The sequence below is a fragment of the Pelophylax lessonae genome, assembly GCF_965119305.1.
Source record: "Pelophylax lessonae genome assembly, chromosome: 5".
Taxonomy (NCBI): domain Eukaryota; kingdom Metazoa; phylum Chordata; class Amphibia; order Anura; family Ranidae; genus Pelophylax; species Pelophylax lessonae.
The window spans coordinates 78,130,399-78,148,749 of NC_138772.1; the positions used below are offsets into that span (position 1 = coordinate 78,130,399).

General features: G+C 42.2%; 1 protein-coding gene across 1 annotated transcript in view; it reads left to right on the forward strand.

The window, feature by feature from the left end:
• The window catches only part of MYO3A (myosin IIIA), a 312,359-nt gene that overhangs the window by 79,511 nt on the left and 214,497 nt on the right, over positions 1–18,351 (forward strand). Inside the window, exons 2-3 of the mRNA XM_082259576.1 lie at positions 10,775–10,957; positions 17,070–17,207. Of these exons, the coding sequence (XP_082115702.1) occupies positions 10,790–10,957; positions 17,070–17,207 (306 nt within the window). The 5' untranslated portion in view covers positions 10,775–10,789. The remainder of the gene's footprint in view (positions 1–10,774; positions 10,958–17,069; positions 17,208–18,351) is intronic.

Here is an 18,351-nt window from a genome sequence, read left to right on the forward strand (position 1 = left end):
CCCCAAAGGTTTTTGATTAAATAGCGGAATAGAAAATATGATCCCAAAAAAGTGTATGTATATCACACGTACACAACCACACTAGGCCCCAATTACTATTGTTTGTACCCCTAAAAGGCTAGGAGTAGGGGGAGTATGGAACAGGCAGCACCCTCAAACCTTCAGAAGTATGAGATGAACCCCAACAACTTGGAAAGGTGGATCTCTCTCACACGTACCAACACAGACTATCCCCCAATTTAACTGATCCCCAGAGGTTTTTGATTAAATAGCGGAATAGAAAATATGATCCCAAAAAAGTGTATGTATATCACACGTACACAACCACACTAGGCCCCAATTACTATTGTTTGTACCCCTAAAAGGCTAGGAGTAGGGGGAGTATGGAACAGGCAGCACCCTCAAACCTTCAGAAGTATGAGATGAACCCCAACAACTTGGAAAGGTGGATCTCTCTCACACGTACCAACACAGACTATCCCCCAATTTAACTGATCCCCAAAGGTTTTTGATTAAATAGCGGAATAGAAAATATGATCCCAAAAAAGTGTATGTATATCACACGTACACAACCACACTAGGCCCCAATTACTATTGTTTGTACCCCTAAAAGGCTAGGAGTAGGGGGAGTATGGAACAGGCAGCACCCTCAAACCTTCAGAAGTATGAGATGAACCCCAACAACTTGGAAAGGTGGATCTCTCTCACACGTACCAACACAGACTATCCCCCAATTTAACTGATCCCCAGAGGTTTTTGATTAAATAGCGGAATAGAAAATATGATCCCAAAAAAGTGTATGTATATCACACGTACACAACCACACTAGGCCCCAATTACTATTGTTTGTACCCCTAAAAGGCTAGGAGTAGGGGGAGTATGGAACAGGCAGCACCCTCAAACCTTCAGAAGTATGAGATGAACCCCAACAACTTGGAAAGGTGGATCTCTCTCACACGTACCAACACAGACTATCCCCCAATTTAACTGATCCCCAGAGGTTTTTGATTAAATAGCGGAATAGAAAATATGATCCCAAAAAAGTGTATGTATATCACACGTACACAACCACACTAGGCCCCAATTACTATTGTTTGTACCCCTAAAAGGCTAGGAGTAGGGGGAGTATGGAACAGGCAGCACCCTCAAACCTTCAGAAGTATGAGATGAACCCCAACAACTTGGAAAGGTGGATCTCTCTCACACGTACCAACACAGACTATCCCCCAATTTAACTGATCCCCAGAGGTTTTTGATTAAATAGCGGAATAGAAAATATGATCCCAAAAAAGTGTATGTATATCACACGTACACAACCACACTAGGCCCCAATTACTATTGTTTGTACCCCTAAAAGGCTAGGAGTAGGGGGGAGTATGGAACAGGCAGCACCCTCAAACCTTCAGAAGTATGAGATGAACCCCAACAACTTGGAAAGGTGGATCTCTCTCACACGTACCAACACAGACTATCCCCCAATTTAACTGATCCCCAAAGGTTTTTGATTAAATAGCGGAATAGAAAATATGATCCCAAAAAAGTGTATGTATATCACACGTACACAACCACACTAGGCCCCAATTACTATTGTTTGTACCCCTAAAAGGCTAGATGAGGAGTAGGGGGAGTATGGAACAGGCAGCACCCTCAAACCTTCAGTATGAGATTGTGTTCACTGTACCCCACAAAGATTGAGTTCATTGCACCCCACAATGATTGTGTTCACTGCACCCCACAAAGATTGTGTTCACTGCACCTCACAAAGATTGTGTTCACTGTACCCCCCAAAGATTTTGTTCACTGCACCCCACAAAGATTCTGTTCACTGTACCCCACAAAGATTGTGTTCACTGCACCCCAAAAAGATTGTGTTCACTGCACCCCAAAAAGGATGTTGTTCACTGCACCCCAAAAAGGATGTTGTTCACTCCACCCCAAAAAGATTGTGTTCACTGCACCCCACAAAGATTGTGTTCACTGCACCCCAAAAAGATTGTGTTCACTGCACCCCAAAAATGATTTTGTTCACTGCACCCCAAAAAGGATTTTGTTCACTGCACCCCAAAAAGGATGTTGTTCACTCCACCCCAAAAAGATTGTGTTCACTGCACCCCAAAAAGATTGTGTTCACTGCACCCCACAAAGGATTTTGTTCACTGCACCCCAAAAAGATTGTGTTCACTGCACCCCAAAAAGGATGTTGTTCACTGCACCCCAAAAAGGATTTTGTTCACTGCACCCCAAAAAGATTGTGTTCACTGCACCCCACAAAGGATTTTGTTCACTGCACCCCACAAAGATTGTGTTCACTGCACACCAAAAAGGATTGTGTTCACTGCACCCCAAAAAGATTTTGTTCACTGCACCCCAAAAAGATTGTGTTCACTGCAGCCCAAAAAGATTGTGTTCACTGCAGCCCAAAAAGATTGTGTTCACTGCAGCCCAAAAAGATTGTGTTCACTGCAGCCCAAAAAGATTGTGTTCACTGCAGCCCAAAAAGATTGTGTTCACTGCAGCTCACACACAGAAAAATGGATGTGGATCACTGACACCTGCCTATCTCCAATCCCACACCACACAGCAATATCGATTGTAGTTTGTAGAACACAGTTTCCCTAAAATTCAGCAGACTCTGTCCCTAACAGGATTGAGAAGAGATCGTAGATCAGGATTGAGTGCAGATTCACCCCACCCCCCACACAGCAATATCGATTGTAGTTTGTAGAACACAGTTTCCCTAAAATTCAGCAGACTCTGTCCCTAACAGGATTGAGAAGAGATCGTAGATCAGGATTGAGTGCAGATTCACCCCACCCCCCACACAGCAATATCGATTGTAGTTTGTAGAACACAGTTTCCCTAAAATTCAGCAGACTCTGTCCCTAACAGGATTGAGAAGAGATCGTAGATCAGGATTGAGTGCAGATTCACCCCACCCCCCACACAGCAATATCGATTGTAGTTTGTAGAAGACACTGACCCTATATAATTCAGCAGACTCTATCCCTAAAATGCCTACAACTCGCCCTGCCTAAACACTCCGACCTGTCCCTCAATTCTATCCGGACACAAATGGTTTTTTCCTGCCTATCTTTCCCTAATCAGCAGCCAGCACGTTGATGTGTGCTCTCTGTCCCTGAATCTAAGCAGCATAATGACGCCGCTGCGGCTGCCTCGAACTTATAAAGACTTGGTCACATGCTTCAGACGGCCAATCACAGCTACTGAGACATTTGCAGGCATGGCTGGGATGGCTTAAGGCACACCAGTTAAACGATTGTTGATTGGCTGTTGAAAGCCCGCCATGAAAAGAGCGCCAAAGCATGCAAAACCCGGAAATAAAACGACCGAACACGGATTTTTACCCGAACATACAGTAAAGTGTCCGTGTCCGTGTTCGGGTACAAAAAATCCAATTATTCGGTACGAACACGAATAATACAGTCCGTGTTCGCTCAACACTACTCTTTACCTAACTACCATGTGCCCCAGTTTCATAAATCTTTTAATATCTACAAATTAACAATGCTGTCATGGTGTTCATTAAACGAGCATCCTCTTTACAAATGCTGGCCTAATTTGAGCGCTCATGCCTCAAAGACCCAACAACCAGAGGTATTACATCTACATAATATAATTCAGTGTTGGAAAATCAGGTCCCCTCACCTCTACAATATGTGGAGTGCTGGTAAAAATACTTATTTTTTTTTTTTTATTTATTTTTTTTTTATCAGTTTTTATTTTAATTTCCTTATTATAAACACATACAGATATACAAAATAGACAGAAAAAAGCATGCCTCAATGAACAACAGCAAACCATACAACAACCACAAAATACTCAAGAAAGAAAAAACAAAATTTATAGCGATCGTCAAAAATTGTGAATGGAGACATACTTTAAAATAACCTAAGCAGTGAAGCTATGGCTAGAGAGTTGTGTGACCTAGCTTGATACCAGATGTATATGGGCTAAGCATGGTGACCAAATTCAATCAAACCTCTTAGATTAATTTCCCAAAAAGACAAAATATTTTTCATAAGAAATGCACTTAATCAGATCAAATTTCCAGTCAGATATAGTCGAAGGGCACAGGGAAGTCCACTTAATGGCAATTTGTCTTTGAGCCACAAACAACGCACATATAACAGTAATCCGCTTGGGTGGCTTAAGCAATGAAAAATCAACATTGCACAGTAAGAGGATCCACTAAAAGATTCACATTTAAAATCCCATTAAGGGTGCCCACAACCTCCCCCCAGTACCTCTGGAGCTTTGGACAGCGCCATAATAGGTGTATCAGAGACCCCGAATTGCCACATCTGGGACAAGCCGAATCGTCTCTTAAGCCAATAGGACACAAAAATTCCGGGGTCCTATATACCCTATGCAAAATAAAAAAACTGGTTTAGCCTGTGAGAAGACGAAAGAGATACAGAGGGGAGTGGCCGAAGAATCTCTTCCCAAGTATTATTTAGAAATAGGCCCAATAGTCTGCTCCCACTTCACTCGCAGGCCAAGGGTTCAAACACTATGGCAAAAAAGCCGGGCTGACAAAGGGCACCCTTGCCTAGTACCACGAAAAAGCTTAAAAGGGGAAGACTGTGGGCCATTGACCCTAATTGAGGCTCTAGGGGCTGAATACAATAATTGAACACAATGACAAAAAGTAAAGCCAAAGCCAAATTTCTCTAGAACAGCCCGAAGATATGCCAATTCTACACTATCAAGAAGGCACGATTTGTAAGATTGGTAACCCAAATCTGCATATTAAGATAAGCCCACCTAATATTGACAGCTGTAGACATATTTGTCATAAAGCCAGCCTGTTGGCTAGAATTTTGGCCAATATTTTTCAGTTGACAGTTAAGATATAGGGCGATATACACTACAGTCAGGTCCATAAATATTGGGACATCGACACAATTCTAAACTTTTTGGCTCTATACACCACCACAATGGAAATTGAAATGAAACAAACAATGTGTGCTTTAACTGCAGACTTTCAGCTTTAATCTGAGGGTATTTACATCCAAATCAGGTGAATGGTGTAGGAATTACAACAGTTTGTATATGTGCCTCACACTTTTTAAGGGACCAAAAGTAATGGGACAGATTAACAATCATAAATCAAACTTTCACTTTTTAATACTTGGTTGCAAATCCTTTGCAGTCAATTACAGCCTGAAGTCTGGAACGCATAGACATCACCAGACGCTGGGTTTCATCCCTGGTGATGCTCTGCCAGGCCTCTACTGTTTTCAGTTTTGTCTTCAGCAAGTGAAATGCATGCTCAATCAGATTCAGGTCAAGTGATTGACTTAGCCATTGCATAACATTCCTCTTCTTTCCTTTAAAAAACTATTTGGTTGCTTTCGCAGTATGCTTCGGGTCATTGTCCATCGGCACTGTGAAGCGCTGTCCAATGAGTTCTGAAGCATTTGGCTGAATATGAGCAGATAATATTGCCCGAAACACTTCAGAATTTATCCTGCTGCTTTTGTCAGCAGTCACATCATCAATAAATACAAGAGAACCAGTTCCATTGGCAGCCATACATGCCCACGCCATGACACTACCACCACCATGCTTCACTGATGAGGTGGTATGCTTTGGATCATGAGCAGTTCCTTTCCTTCTCCATAGTCTTCTCTTCTCATCACTCTGATACACGTTGATCTTGGTCTCATCTGTCGTTCCAGAACTGTGAAGGCTTTTTTAGATGTTGTTTGGCAAACTCTAATCTGGCCTTCCTGTTTTTGAGGCTCACCAATGGTTTACATCTTGTGGTGAACCCCCTGTATTCACTCTGGTGAAGTCTTCTCTTGAATGTTGACTTTGACACACATACACCTACCTCCTGGAGAGTGTTCTTGATCTGGCCAACTGTTGTGAAGGGTGTTTTCTTCACCAGGGAAAGAATTCTTCGGTCATCCACCACAGTTGTTTTTTGTGGTCTTTTGGTGTTACTGAGCTCACAGGTGAGTTCTTTCTTTTTAGGGATGTTCCAAACAGTTGATTTGGCCACACCTAATGTTTTTGCTATCTCTCTGTTGGGTTTGTTTTGTTTTTTTCCGCGTAATGATGGCTTGCTTCACTGATAGTGACAGCTCTTTGGATCTCATATTGAGAGTTGACAGCAACAGATTCCAAATGCAAATAGCACACTTGAAATGAACTCTGGACCTTTTATCTGCTCTTTGTAAATGGGATAATGAGGGAATAACACACACCTGGCTATGGAACAGCTGAGCAGCCAATTGTCCCATTACTTTTGGTCCATTAAAAAGTGTGAGACACATATACAAACTGTTGTAATTCCTACACCTTTCACCTGATTTGGATGTAAATACCCTCGAAGTAAAGCTGACAGTCTGCAGTTAAAGCACATATTGTTTGTTTCATTTCAAATCCATTGTGGTGGTGTATAGAGCCAAAAAGATTAGAATTGTGTCGATATCCCAATATTTATGGACCTAACTGTAACTCAGAATGTAAGAGAATCCTTATCTTTTTTCAGGAAAACTATAATTGCGGCTTTAAACATTGAGCCTGGAAGACACCCCTCTAATAACCCTACGTTAAACATATTAATTAAGGCTGGCAACAGCGCTTAAATATATTTTTTTATGAATTTCAATCAGGATACCATCCACCCTTGGCACTTTACCATTTGGGAAGTCAGCCACTGCAACTTCTAACTCTAATTGGGTAAAAGGGGCATTATGAAATTCTTGCTCTGCCTGTGATATAACTGAAAGAATAACATTGTTAAGGTAGGTAGACAACTCAGCTGAGGAATAGTTAACCCGAGAAGCATATAGGTCCTGATAAAAGAATGTAAAATAGAAATAATAGAACCTGTGCTCGTATGCATCTGCCCCTCTTGATCTTTCACAGCCGCTACAGATGTAGAATTAGATTGCGCACAAGCTATTTAAGGCAATAATCTACCAGCTACCTCCCCTGGAAAAATTGTTTATTTCAGGCCCTATCTGCCAGTAGTGAACTTAATCTAGCTTTGTGAGGCCTCCCAAGCTGCTTTCTTAGTTGAACTAGTATCCAGGATATATCTGGCTTCAGCAGCAGAAGCATCAACCTTTTGCACAATACATGAGATTTATGTTAAAGTACAGTAACTCACAAAAAAGAGTACATCACTCACATTTTTGTAAATACTTTATTAAATCTTTTCATGTGACAACACTGAAGAAATGACACTTACAATGTAAAGTAGTGAGTGTACAGATTGTATAATAGTGTAAATTTCCTGTCCCCTCAAAATAACTCAACACACAGCCAATAATGTTTAAACCTCTGGCAACAAAAGTAAATAAACCCCTAAGTGAAAATGTCCAAAGATGGCCTAGGCTCTAAGAAGATTGCCAAGACCCTGAAACTGAGCTGCAGCACGGTGGCCAAGACTATACAGTAGTTTAATGGGACAGGTTCCACTCAGAACTGGCCTTGCTATGGTCAACCAAAGGAGTTGAGTGCATGTGCTCAGCGTCATATTCAGAGGTTGTCTTTGGGAAATAGACGTATGAGTGCTGCCAGCATTGCTGCAGAGGTTGAAGGGGTGGGGGGTCAGCCTGTCAGTGCTCAGACCATATGCCGCACACTGCATCAAATTGGTCTGCATGGATGTCATCCCAGAAGGAAGCCTCTTCTTAGATGATGCACAAAAAGCCCACAAATGGGAGGTCAGTCTGTCATTGCTCAGACCATACGCCGCACATTGCTTCAAATTGGTCTGCATGGCTGTTATCCCAGAAGGAAGCCTTTTCTAAAGATGATGCACAAGAAAGCCTGCAAACAGCTTGCTGAAAACAAGCAGACTAAGGACATGAATTACTGAAACCATGTCCTGTGGTCTGATGAGACTAAGATAAACTTATTTGGTTCAGATGGTGTCAAGCGTGTGTGGCTGCAACCAGGTGAGGAGTACAAAGACAAGTGTGTCTTGCCTACAGTCAAGTATGGTGGTGGGAGTGTCATGGTCTGGGGCTGCATGAGTGCTGCCTGCATTGGGGAGCTACAGTTCATTGAGTGAACCATGAATGCCAACATGTACTATGACCTACTGAAGCAGAGCATGATCCCCTCACTTCAGAGACTGGACTGCAGGGCAGTATTCCAACATGATAACAGCCCCAAACACACCTCCAAGACGACCACTGCCTTGCTAAAGAAGCTGTGGCTAAAGGTGATGGACTGGCCAAGCATGTCTCCAGACCTAAACCCTATTGAGCCTTTGTGGGGCATCCTCAAATGGAAGGTGGAGGAACCCAAGGTCTCTTACATCCACCAGCTCTGTGATGTCCTCATGGAGGAGTGGAAGAGGACTCCAGTGGCAACCTGTAAAGCTCTGGCGAACTTCATGCCCAAGGGGTTAAGGGAGTGCTGGAAAATAATAGTGGCCAAACAAAATATTGACACTTTGGGCCCAATTTGGACATTTTTCACTTGGGGGTGTACTCACTTTTGTTGCCAGCAGTTTAGACATTAATGGCTGTGTGTTAAATCATTTTGAGGGGACAGCAAATTTACACTGTTATACAACCTGTACACTCACTACTTTAGATTGTAGCAAAGTGTAATTTCTTCACTGTTGTCACATGAAAAGGTATAATAAAATATTTACATAAATGTGAGGGGTCCACTCACTTTTGTGAGATACTGTATAAGAGGGGGTGATTTTTATTATCCTTTTTTTTGTTGGTAGGATTGCACATAAAGATTGGTACTTTATGTTGTTTAATATTTAATGTTTTGATGATACTTACTTGTTTGATTAAAAGGCCTTGAATATAAGCCTTCAGGGCATCCCATACTACGCTAGACGGAGCTGATCCTACATTCTGGGTGATACAAGTCTCAAGATGGGACAATATAGAATCCTGCTGAGGAAATAGATCACACTAGAGTGGGTTCAGATGTTAACCTCCGGACGTCCGGAGGCAATGGTAAATATTAAGAGGATTGATCAGAGATGGCCTGTGGCTCTATTACCACATCTTTAAAGGCCAAAACCAGGTCTGCAGAGCACAAAACCAAATCGATTCCGGACAATGAATTACATGTTTTAGAATAACAAGTGTATGGATTTTCAGTAGGATGAAGGGAAAAAGACTTAGCTGAATCCATAGACCAGGAAGATGAGGGACGTGTCTGGTATACTACATTCCATTGCTCCATAAATGCCACAGCTATAAAATCTAACTTTAAAATACCTATGCATTGGTTCATAGTCCCACAATGACTGGTAAAAATTCCCCCTTATGTGTTAAGATTATGTTTCGGGAGTCAACCTAGACACACTCCTCCACAAAGGGGAAATTGCCGCACCTGCCTCTGCATTAGAAGGTTTTGGAGTGAGCCGTACTTCTCTGGGGGAAAGGTATCACAAAAACTCCTAAGGAAGTCTTTTTTAAATTTGAAGTCTAAACGCTGTACAAATACCCAGCTTCACCTCCTACCCATCCTTTTTACGACGAAGAAGTAAGTTCTAATCAAAGCCTGGTGATATTCCATCCCCTTGATAACACAAGTGAAGAATAAAAAGGCATATTATCTCTTGAAAGAAAAGATGTCTGCAATTCCTAACCATTTACTCTTCATCATCTGATTGTTCCATCAAGATAGCTAGTTAGACCACTCTGTCTGTTTAAAGGGTGACTTAAAGTGTTACTAAACCCATAACAGTAAAGTCAGTCTTTATATGCAGTAAAGCATGCTTGTTATACCCACTGTGGAACCTAAGGGGTTATTCTACTGCATTGTGTAATAAGGCTGTTCGATCCTGTTTACTCTGATTATCTCCTTCTTCCACTGTCTCCAATATATCTCCTGATATTTACAGAGCCAGGGGACAAGCTGCACATGCTCAGTTTGGTGTGTATTCCTAGAGAGTTCTTTGTTTTTTTTTGGGAGAGTGCCTGTTATCAGCACAGGCAGGGCTGGGACAAGGGGTCGGCAGGAGGGGTGGCTGCCCTGGGAGCAATGGGTTATTGCAAGGATGGGGGTGCCCTTACCCTAACTCTAAGGTAAGGGGGGGGGCACAATTTTTCATATTTGCCCTGGGCACTGGATGACCTTGTCCCGGCACTGAGCACAGGGCCAAATGGCACTGTCCAGACAGAGGGTTAGGGGACCTACATTCTCATAGGACAATCATGGGAGAGTGAAAATTCTGCCTACAAGCTTTAACCGCACACTCATAGAAGTCACAAGACTGCTCTAACTGCTGATGAAAACAGGTATTTATCAGGTTATATTTACTAAAATAATTGCATTTCCATGTCCTGTGTACCGTGGGAGACCAGATATAGTGAATGCAGGGCCCTAGCTTTAGTAACACTTAAGTCCACCCCTGCCAGATTTCTCTCTACCACCCCCTGATTACTACACCTTCCAAGATTCCCTCCCATCCCTTTTCTTACTTTTTTTTCTTCATGTGAACATAACAAATAGATATAGCACTTCTATTTCCAGACCACCGTTTAAGTGTACCTTGATTTTGTACAAATACTCTCCTTGACTGAAATTGTCCCTGTTGTTATGTATGTTTACAAACCTTTGAATAAAAATGTATTGAAACTAAAAAAAACTGAATTTTGTTTTGCACATGACTGGATGATTGAAGTGAACACCTATTTTTTTACTTCCCTAGTAAATCAAACCCAATGAGTCATGAATCACAGACAACAACTGAACCGATGACAGGAGAACCTTGGTCATCCTGTGTGAGTTTACAGCATGTTTTCTTTTTCAGGGTGATGCTCCAAAAATGTTTTCATTACGCGGAAAGGCATTTGCATTTGATGGATTTCCTGACCCATCTGACACCTGGGAAATTGTGGAAACTATTGGAAAGGGAACATATGGTAAAGTGTTTAAAGTGATGAATAAAAAAAATGGGAGCAAGGCTGCTGTGAAAATCCTGGATCCATTTCATGTAAGTTATCACTGTTATATATGTAGTATTTAATGCTTGTTTACTACTTGGTACTTCCAGAACATATTGGTATACAGTAATTTATTTGTGGGCAACTAACCAGAATTCAGCTTATGGTTGTTTAGTTAGCTAGACATAGAACATAGAAAAAACTATTTATGATTTAGGATATTTAGGTTGTGCGAGTCCATAAGTAGTTTCTTTAAAAAAATTGTGTTTGACCTCCAGATCATCTTTTATCCCACACTGATGTGGATATCAGTTTATTATATCATTTTATTGAATTTGGTAGTTTTTATTAAAAGCAAAAAGTTCATTTTTTTCCCCATTGTATATACAACTATACAGAGGCATAATCACTACCTTCAGGGCCCTGGTGCAAGAAACCATGAAGGACTCTCCTTAACCCCTTGCCTCTGAGCCCCGGGGCCCTTTAAATTTATTTCAGGGCCCTTTACTCCCATCGTGGGGCTCTTTTACATGTTCTGCAGTGGTCCGCCTTCCTGCTGTCTTGGGTACCTTTTCTTTAAGCCAAAGCCAAACACTTTAGCAGAGCACAGCAAAAAATGTTTTGTGTTGTATACACTATACATATATATTGTGATTAAATAACATTTCTAATCACATGGATTTAATCACAAGAGCCCCCTTACATCAGAGTCCACAGGGTTCTCCCTTTACATCTGAATCCACAGAGTTCCTCCTTTACATCTGAATCCACAGAGTTTCCCTTTACATTTGAATCTGCAGAGTTCCCCTTTACATCTGAATCCACAGAATTCCGTTTATATCTGAACTCGCAGAGTTCCCTTACACTGTAACGGGGGACTCTGCAGACTCTGATGTAAGGGAGAACTCTGGGAACTCTGACTTAAGGGGGAAAACTAAGAACTCTGAAGTACAGTGGGAACTCTGATGTAAGTGGGAAAGCTTCAGAGTCTGATGTAAGGGGGTCTCTGATAGCCAAAGCCCCACTTACATCAGAGTCCCCAGCATTCCCCTTTAAATAGGGTTTCCAGACCCCCCTTACGTCACAGTCTGCAGAGTTATACTTACATCTGAGTCCCACAATACACATACATTAGTGTACTGATTCAGAGGCAGGAGAGAGAAGGGAGGGAGGAGGAAGACTTTAGTTAGAGTGGAGTGGATGGTGAGCTCACCGACCTGAGGATGGAGGCTCAGGCATCTGCTGTCAGAACCTTTCATCTCCACCATGCATCATCTGGCTGCTGGACTTTAAACTTCTCGCCCACACATCCCATTTTATGAGGCACAGCACTAATGGGGATTGGAGTGTGGGCAGGGCAGACACAGAAGAAGAGAGTCGGGGGAGTAGGAGCAAATACAGCTATCTCCTCTCCTGCCCGTGTGAGGGGGAGGGAACTGCCAGTGCTGGGTGTGTGACAGAGACAATCTCAGCTCAGACCATTGTAGACAGCAACCACACTGGGGAGCTACAGTCTGGGTTCTTGGGTCCACAGTGGAAGAACTCCAGGGCCCAGGCGCAAGTGAAACCTTTGCCACCTTGGTAGTAGCCGTGGCAGGCAAAAGAATGCAAGAACAGTACACATCATCAGATTCAACATTATGACAGTAAATAATTGGCAGGTACATCCCTTAACATAGAAAATTATTGTAAGCTCTTCTGAGCAGGGCCCTCTTAAACCTCTTGTATTTTATTTTATTGTATTGTAACTGTATTGTCTCCCTTTTATATTGTAAAGCGCTGCATAAACAGTTGACGCTATATAAATTCTTAATAATAATAATAATAATAATAATAATAATAATGTCAGTTGGGTCTGTGTAAAGCCAATATAATGTCACATAATGCACTTCAACTTCCCTGCCAGGGGTTACCAGGGATAAACAGGTAATAATGCATTAAAGCAAAAATCCACTCAAAAATTGAGTCTGTCTCCTCATTTGCCACCTTTTGGAGGGGAAGCGGGTACCTGTTTTTGACAGGTACCCTGTCCCCACATCCATCGGACCTCACCGCCAGAAGGCCCCCTCCTTCTCCCTCCTCCTTCCTCTGCTTCCAGGCCAGTAACCGAGTGCAGCGCGCTTCGCTCATGCACAGTAGGGTTCACTGCCGGGTTCACTTACCGGCAATGGCGGCGGCAGCATCCGACAGCCGATGGAAACATCGGATGCGGTGCCGAAATCACTGGATTCCAGGACAGGTAAGTGCCCTAATATTAAAAGTCGGCAGCTACAGTATGCCGGTCACGGCACAGGGTTCTGAAGAAACGGCACGGGCGGCCGTTTCTTCAGAGCGCATGCGCCGATGAAGTCATCGGCGCACTATACAGTAAATATCTCCTAAATGGTGCAAGTTTAAGAGATATTTACAGTACCTATAGGTAAGCCTTATTATAAGCTTACCTATAGGTACAACTTACAGTGGGGGGTTTACAACCACTTTAACCACTTGCCGTCTGCTCACATTGCTGCTACTGCAGCAATGTGGCTCGTTATCGTCTAGCGACTTAGTACTACGTCGCTGGACTCCTCCCCCTGTAGGCTCCCGCTGTTTTCAGTCACAGCGGGAGTCGGGCCAGGGGAGGAGCAGCGGCGATTGCCGCTGCTCTTCCCCGATCGTCGGGGAATCTAGTTTGGAGATCTCCTAAGTGACAGGGAGTGACAGATAGCAGTGTTCAGCATAGCTGAACATGCGAGCTGTCCCTGACTCACTCAGTAACCTCCCCCCACACACGTCAGTAAGCACCAGGCATACATTAACCCCTCCCTCTCCAATAAAATTAACCCCTTCCCTGCCAGTGTCATTTTTACAGTAACAGTGCATATATATAGCACTGATTACTGCAGTGATGTCACTGGTACCCCCAAAAGTGTCAAAAATGTCAGTCAAGGGTCCGATCTGTCCGCCGCAATGTCGCAGTCCCGCAAAAAAATCGCAGATCGCCGCCATTACTCGTTAAAAAAAAAAACACCAAAAATGACAAAAATCTTTCCCTTAGTTAGTAAACGCAATAACTTTTGCGCAAACCAATCAAAATACGCTTATTGCGATTTTTTTTACCAAACATAGGTAGCAGAAAACAAATTGGCCAAAAATTTTAAAAAATTTTGATTTTTACATTTTTTTGGGGGGGAATTTCATTTAAAAAAATGTTAAAAATATTGTTATTTTTTCAAAATAAACGCTCTTTTTTTGTTTATAGCGTAAAAGTAAAAATCGCACAGGTGATCAAATACCACCAAAAGAAAGCTCTGTTTGTGGGAAAAAAAGGACGTAAATTTTGTTTGGGTACAGCGTCGCACGACCGCGCAATTGTCAGTTAAAGTCGCACAGTGCCGAATCGTAAAAATGGGCCTGGACGTAAGACAGCAAAATCCTCCAGTGGAAAAGTGGTTAAGCTTGGATTTCTGCACTTCAATTTTTATTTGTGCATAAATGCACCGGACTGAAGTGAGTGTCTCAGACCTTTATAGAGTTTATAAAGTTCTTCAAATCCTGGGTTAACGCACCATGTAAAACGTATTTTTAAAGAACGTTCTGTCAGCAATAAATGTTTGAAAAATGTCAGTTTAATTGTGCAAAATACAATGCGCTCTCAGAGCAGGCAACGTCCAATGGAGCCAGGCAGACCTTTATATATTTGGGAAATTTCCAGCAGATAAAACTGGAACATATTGATTTCGGCAATGAAAAGCATTTACTGACAAAGTATTTTTCATTGTGAAAGGTAATTGAAAAATTCTGTTTATTTATTTATATTTTTTCCTGCCTTATTCTGAACACAAGCCCCAAAAGAGGGAAGCCTAACAAAAGGGAGAACTTGATGGACATTTGCCCTTTAAACTTCATCTAACGGTTTGCTAGTTTAAGCGGCACACAAATATTAGCTGATTCGTAGCCCCAAGGGAAACTGGGATTGGTTGTAAAATATTCTGCCATTCATTGTTTTGTAATTAGGTTGAAATTGTATGAAATGTTTTGGGAATATGATTTCTCTGCTGAGATAAGAGGTTGGTGTTTATTGAATAAATATGTAAAATAAAAATTAACCCATTTCAGACTTTAGGAGGCCTCTTTGCCTATATTCCTTATGTTAGGCAAGGAGCTGATTGCTTGTTTGTGGTTAAAGTGATAGTAAAGCCTACCACTGCAGTGTCTTGCCATAATGTGCTAGTATGCACTACATACTAGCACAATATGGCAGACTTACCTTTAAAACAAAGCTCTCCAGCTGCACGCTGTCACCACTGCTGTTGCTTCTATCTTCGCTCAGTCTTCCTTCCAGTTTTGCACCTCCGGCTTTTGCGCCTCCGTCACTTTCATGTATGCTCCAAAACAAAATAGTGTTGTATAATACCTTCCTCCTGCGCTGAGAATCCAAGCTCCCCGACCACTCTTTCCACGGAACTCACATTTGGCATCTCTAATGGCTAGGCCTTGCTGCCCTATAGGACCAGGGTAGGCCAACAAGTACTGCAAACGAAGAACAAAAAAAGGCGCACCGGCCTAGCGCATTATCTTTAATATAGGCTTTATTATCAAAACATAAAAATGACTACTTACAAACAATGGTGTAAACCAGTCATATCAAATCCGATTATCAGGAGCAGTCCATGTAAATGTCCAATGTCCTTAACGGAAGATGGCTGACGCGTTTCGAGGCTTTGCCTCTTCCTCAGAGCCATGAGGAAGAGGTGAAGCCTCAAAACACATCAGCCCTCACTTGTTAAGGACAGTGGCGCTAGGCCGGTGTGCCTTTTTTTGTTCTTTGTTTGCAGTACTTTCACGCATGCGCATGGGATTCATCAACTTGGCACCGTGCTCTACATCCATGGCACACACTGTGTGCCCTGAATGCAGAACATCACTGTGCCGATATGAATAACTCCTAAACTGTGCATGTTTAGGAGATATTTAGTATGCCTACAGGTAAAGCTTATTATGGCGCTTTTCCACTGCATGGAACCGAACGGTTCGGCTCACTTTTGTGCTTTTCCACTGCTGGTACCGCATAGTACGGTGTAGGAACGGTTCGGTACGGTACGGTATGGCGGCACTTTTCCACTGCATGGAACCGAATGGTACAGCTCTCAAAAACAGTACCACCTCGATTGTGGTTCCAAGAGGTACCATACCCGGTACCATATCTCACAATCCTTTGCATGCAGTCACTACTAGCCACTGATTGGTCAGAGAATCGTTGTTATCCCACCCACTTAACTTTAGTATTACTTTAGTGGAAAAGCAAACCATACCGTACCGAACCGAACCGTTCCAACACCGTACCATGCGGTACCAGCAGTGGAAAAGCAAACCGGGCCAAGCAGGGCCGAGTAGAGCCGAGCCGGTACTTGCAGTGGAAAAGTGCCATTAGAGGCTTTTCTGTGCAATTCAAATGTGAACCAGCCCTAAGAGAATATAGGTAGCCATAATAAATCCAGAGGGCAGGATAGGATTCACCTGGACAGTCCGGGTTTTAAATCATGTGTCTGGGTTTCAGACTTACTGAAACCCAGACACATTATTTGGACCCATAGACATGCATAGCCAGCTAAAGTAAGTTTGGCCAGCTCCTGCTTTAGTTTGCCTTTTTTTTTAGGCTTTACTTTCACCTGGTGATCCTGCCAGTAACACATTTCTTGTTCTAGGGTGACAACACTCACTCATTGTTCTGTAAAGAAGCAGCGTTGTCATCATAGGACAAGACGTGTGTTAGGAATACAGATCATCTCCTCCTCTCCTAATTTTATGGGTGGGGGTATACAGTCCAGAGAGGTGAACAGGAAGACAGGAGGAATAGACTTTTTGTGATAAATTGCAGAGCACACAGGACAGCTCCTAATGTATGGATCAACCAGTATTTTTTACACCTATCAAACCTTTATAACAAAATTCATTCAGTGTTATATTTAACCGACTGAAGGGTATGAAATAAGAGAGCATTGTTATGGTTTATATACCTTTAATTTCATATACTGGACAGGAATACAAATTTAAAATGTAGCTCAATCCTATTACATGAAAATATACAATGAAATGATTTTAGGAATTTTAGGAAGGGAAATATTGTAAATAGGGTTAAAAACAGATTTTATAATGTCTACTTGATATTTTCCTTCATAGGAAGATATTGATGAAGAAATCGAAGCAGAATATAACATACTGAAGGCTCTGTCTGATCATCCAAATGTTGTCAAGTTCTTTGGAATGTATTTCAAGAAAGACATAAAAACGGGAGATCAGTTATGGCTGGTTTTGGAGGTTTGTATCCCCCACAATTTTTTTTTCCTTTGCCAAAACCTTGTTATCACATTAGGCCCAAACCCAAATGCCATCTGGGAAACAGCTTTCCAGTCTGGCTCCTTCATGCATCTGGAATCACAAATTTTTGAGCCTTCACATAAGTGCAACCTTCAATGTGCATATAACTTTCTCTTCCCTCCACTCAGATCTTCATACTCTGCCTTCACGATGCCTTACAAACTTCTATGCTCTATGGTTCTATGGAAATCTCCTACCCAAAACTATTTGGGACAGTTCAGTCTATCAAACCTTCAAAAATGTCTCCTTTAATAAGAACACCTTAAACAAATGTAATCCTCCTTCACCTTTCCCATGCTACCTATACCTCCAACTACAGACCTGAGACCAGTGGCTGATGTGGACAGAGAGCAGATATTGTGGTACTGGGCATTCATAGACCCTAATGAAGAAGCCAAGATATCCATAAGCAGAACTGCTGGCCAGGAGCATTGCCCTGCATAAGTCACAGCTCCCTGTTGGTCCCTTCTGATCTAAGGTCTGTAGTTTGGGGTATAAGTAGCATAAGGGAGGACAAGGGACCATTAGAGTTTATTTAAGTATATCTAAGAAAAAAAACATTTTTTAGTTATGGAAAGGGTAGAGAATCATATGAAGATTTCCCCTTGCTTCCTTTTCTGGTTGTGACTGAAAATGTTGGATTCTTCCTCACTTTTGGTCTCTGTAAAATTGGGATTGAGGACAAATAGAGTAGGTGAATCTTCCCTGGGAACACAAACAGCAATAAAAACCCGGCAGGGGTTCTAACTTGTTCCTACATTATGCAAGACTGCAGGTAAAGTTTTGACTTGAAAGCTGAAATGTATTGATTATTATTTATTTATTTTTTTACAGCACAAGGGACGGTACTGATTGAAGAATGTCTTGTGTGTTGGTAGCTGCTGTGCTGAAATCTGAAGTCCTCTGCCTATGGATACCCCTGAAGCAGTGATCCTACAATGCTGCAGAGGTTATTATGAGGGGCTGCACTTGGGAAAGGCACTTGTGAAAAGTGCCAAATATACCCGCACTTTTCATCCCCGTGCTCAGTTCATAGAAGCCGTACTATCTGTTTTCCACAATGAAATGTGCTCTATGAATGGAG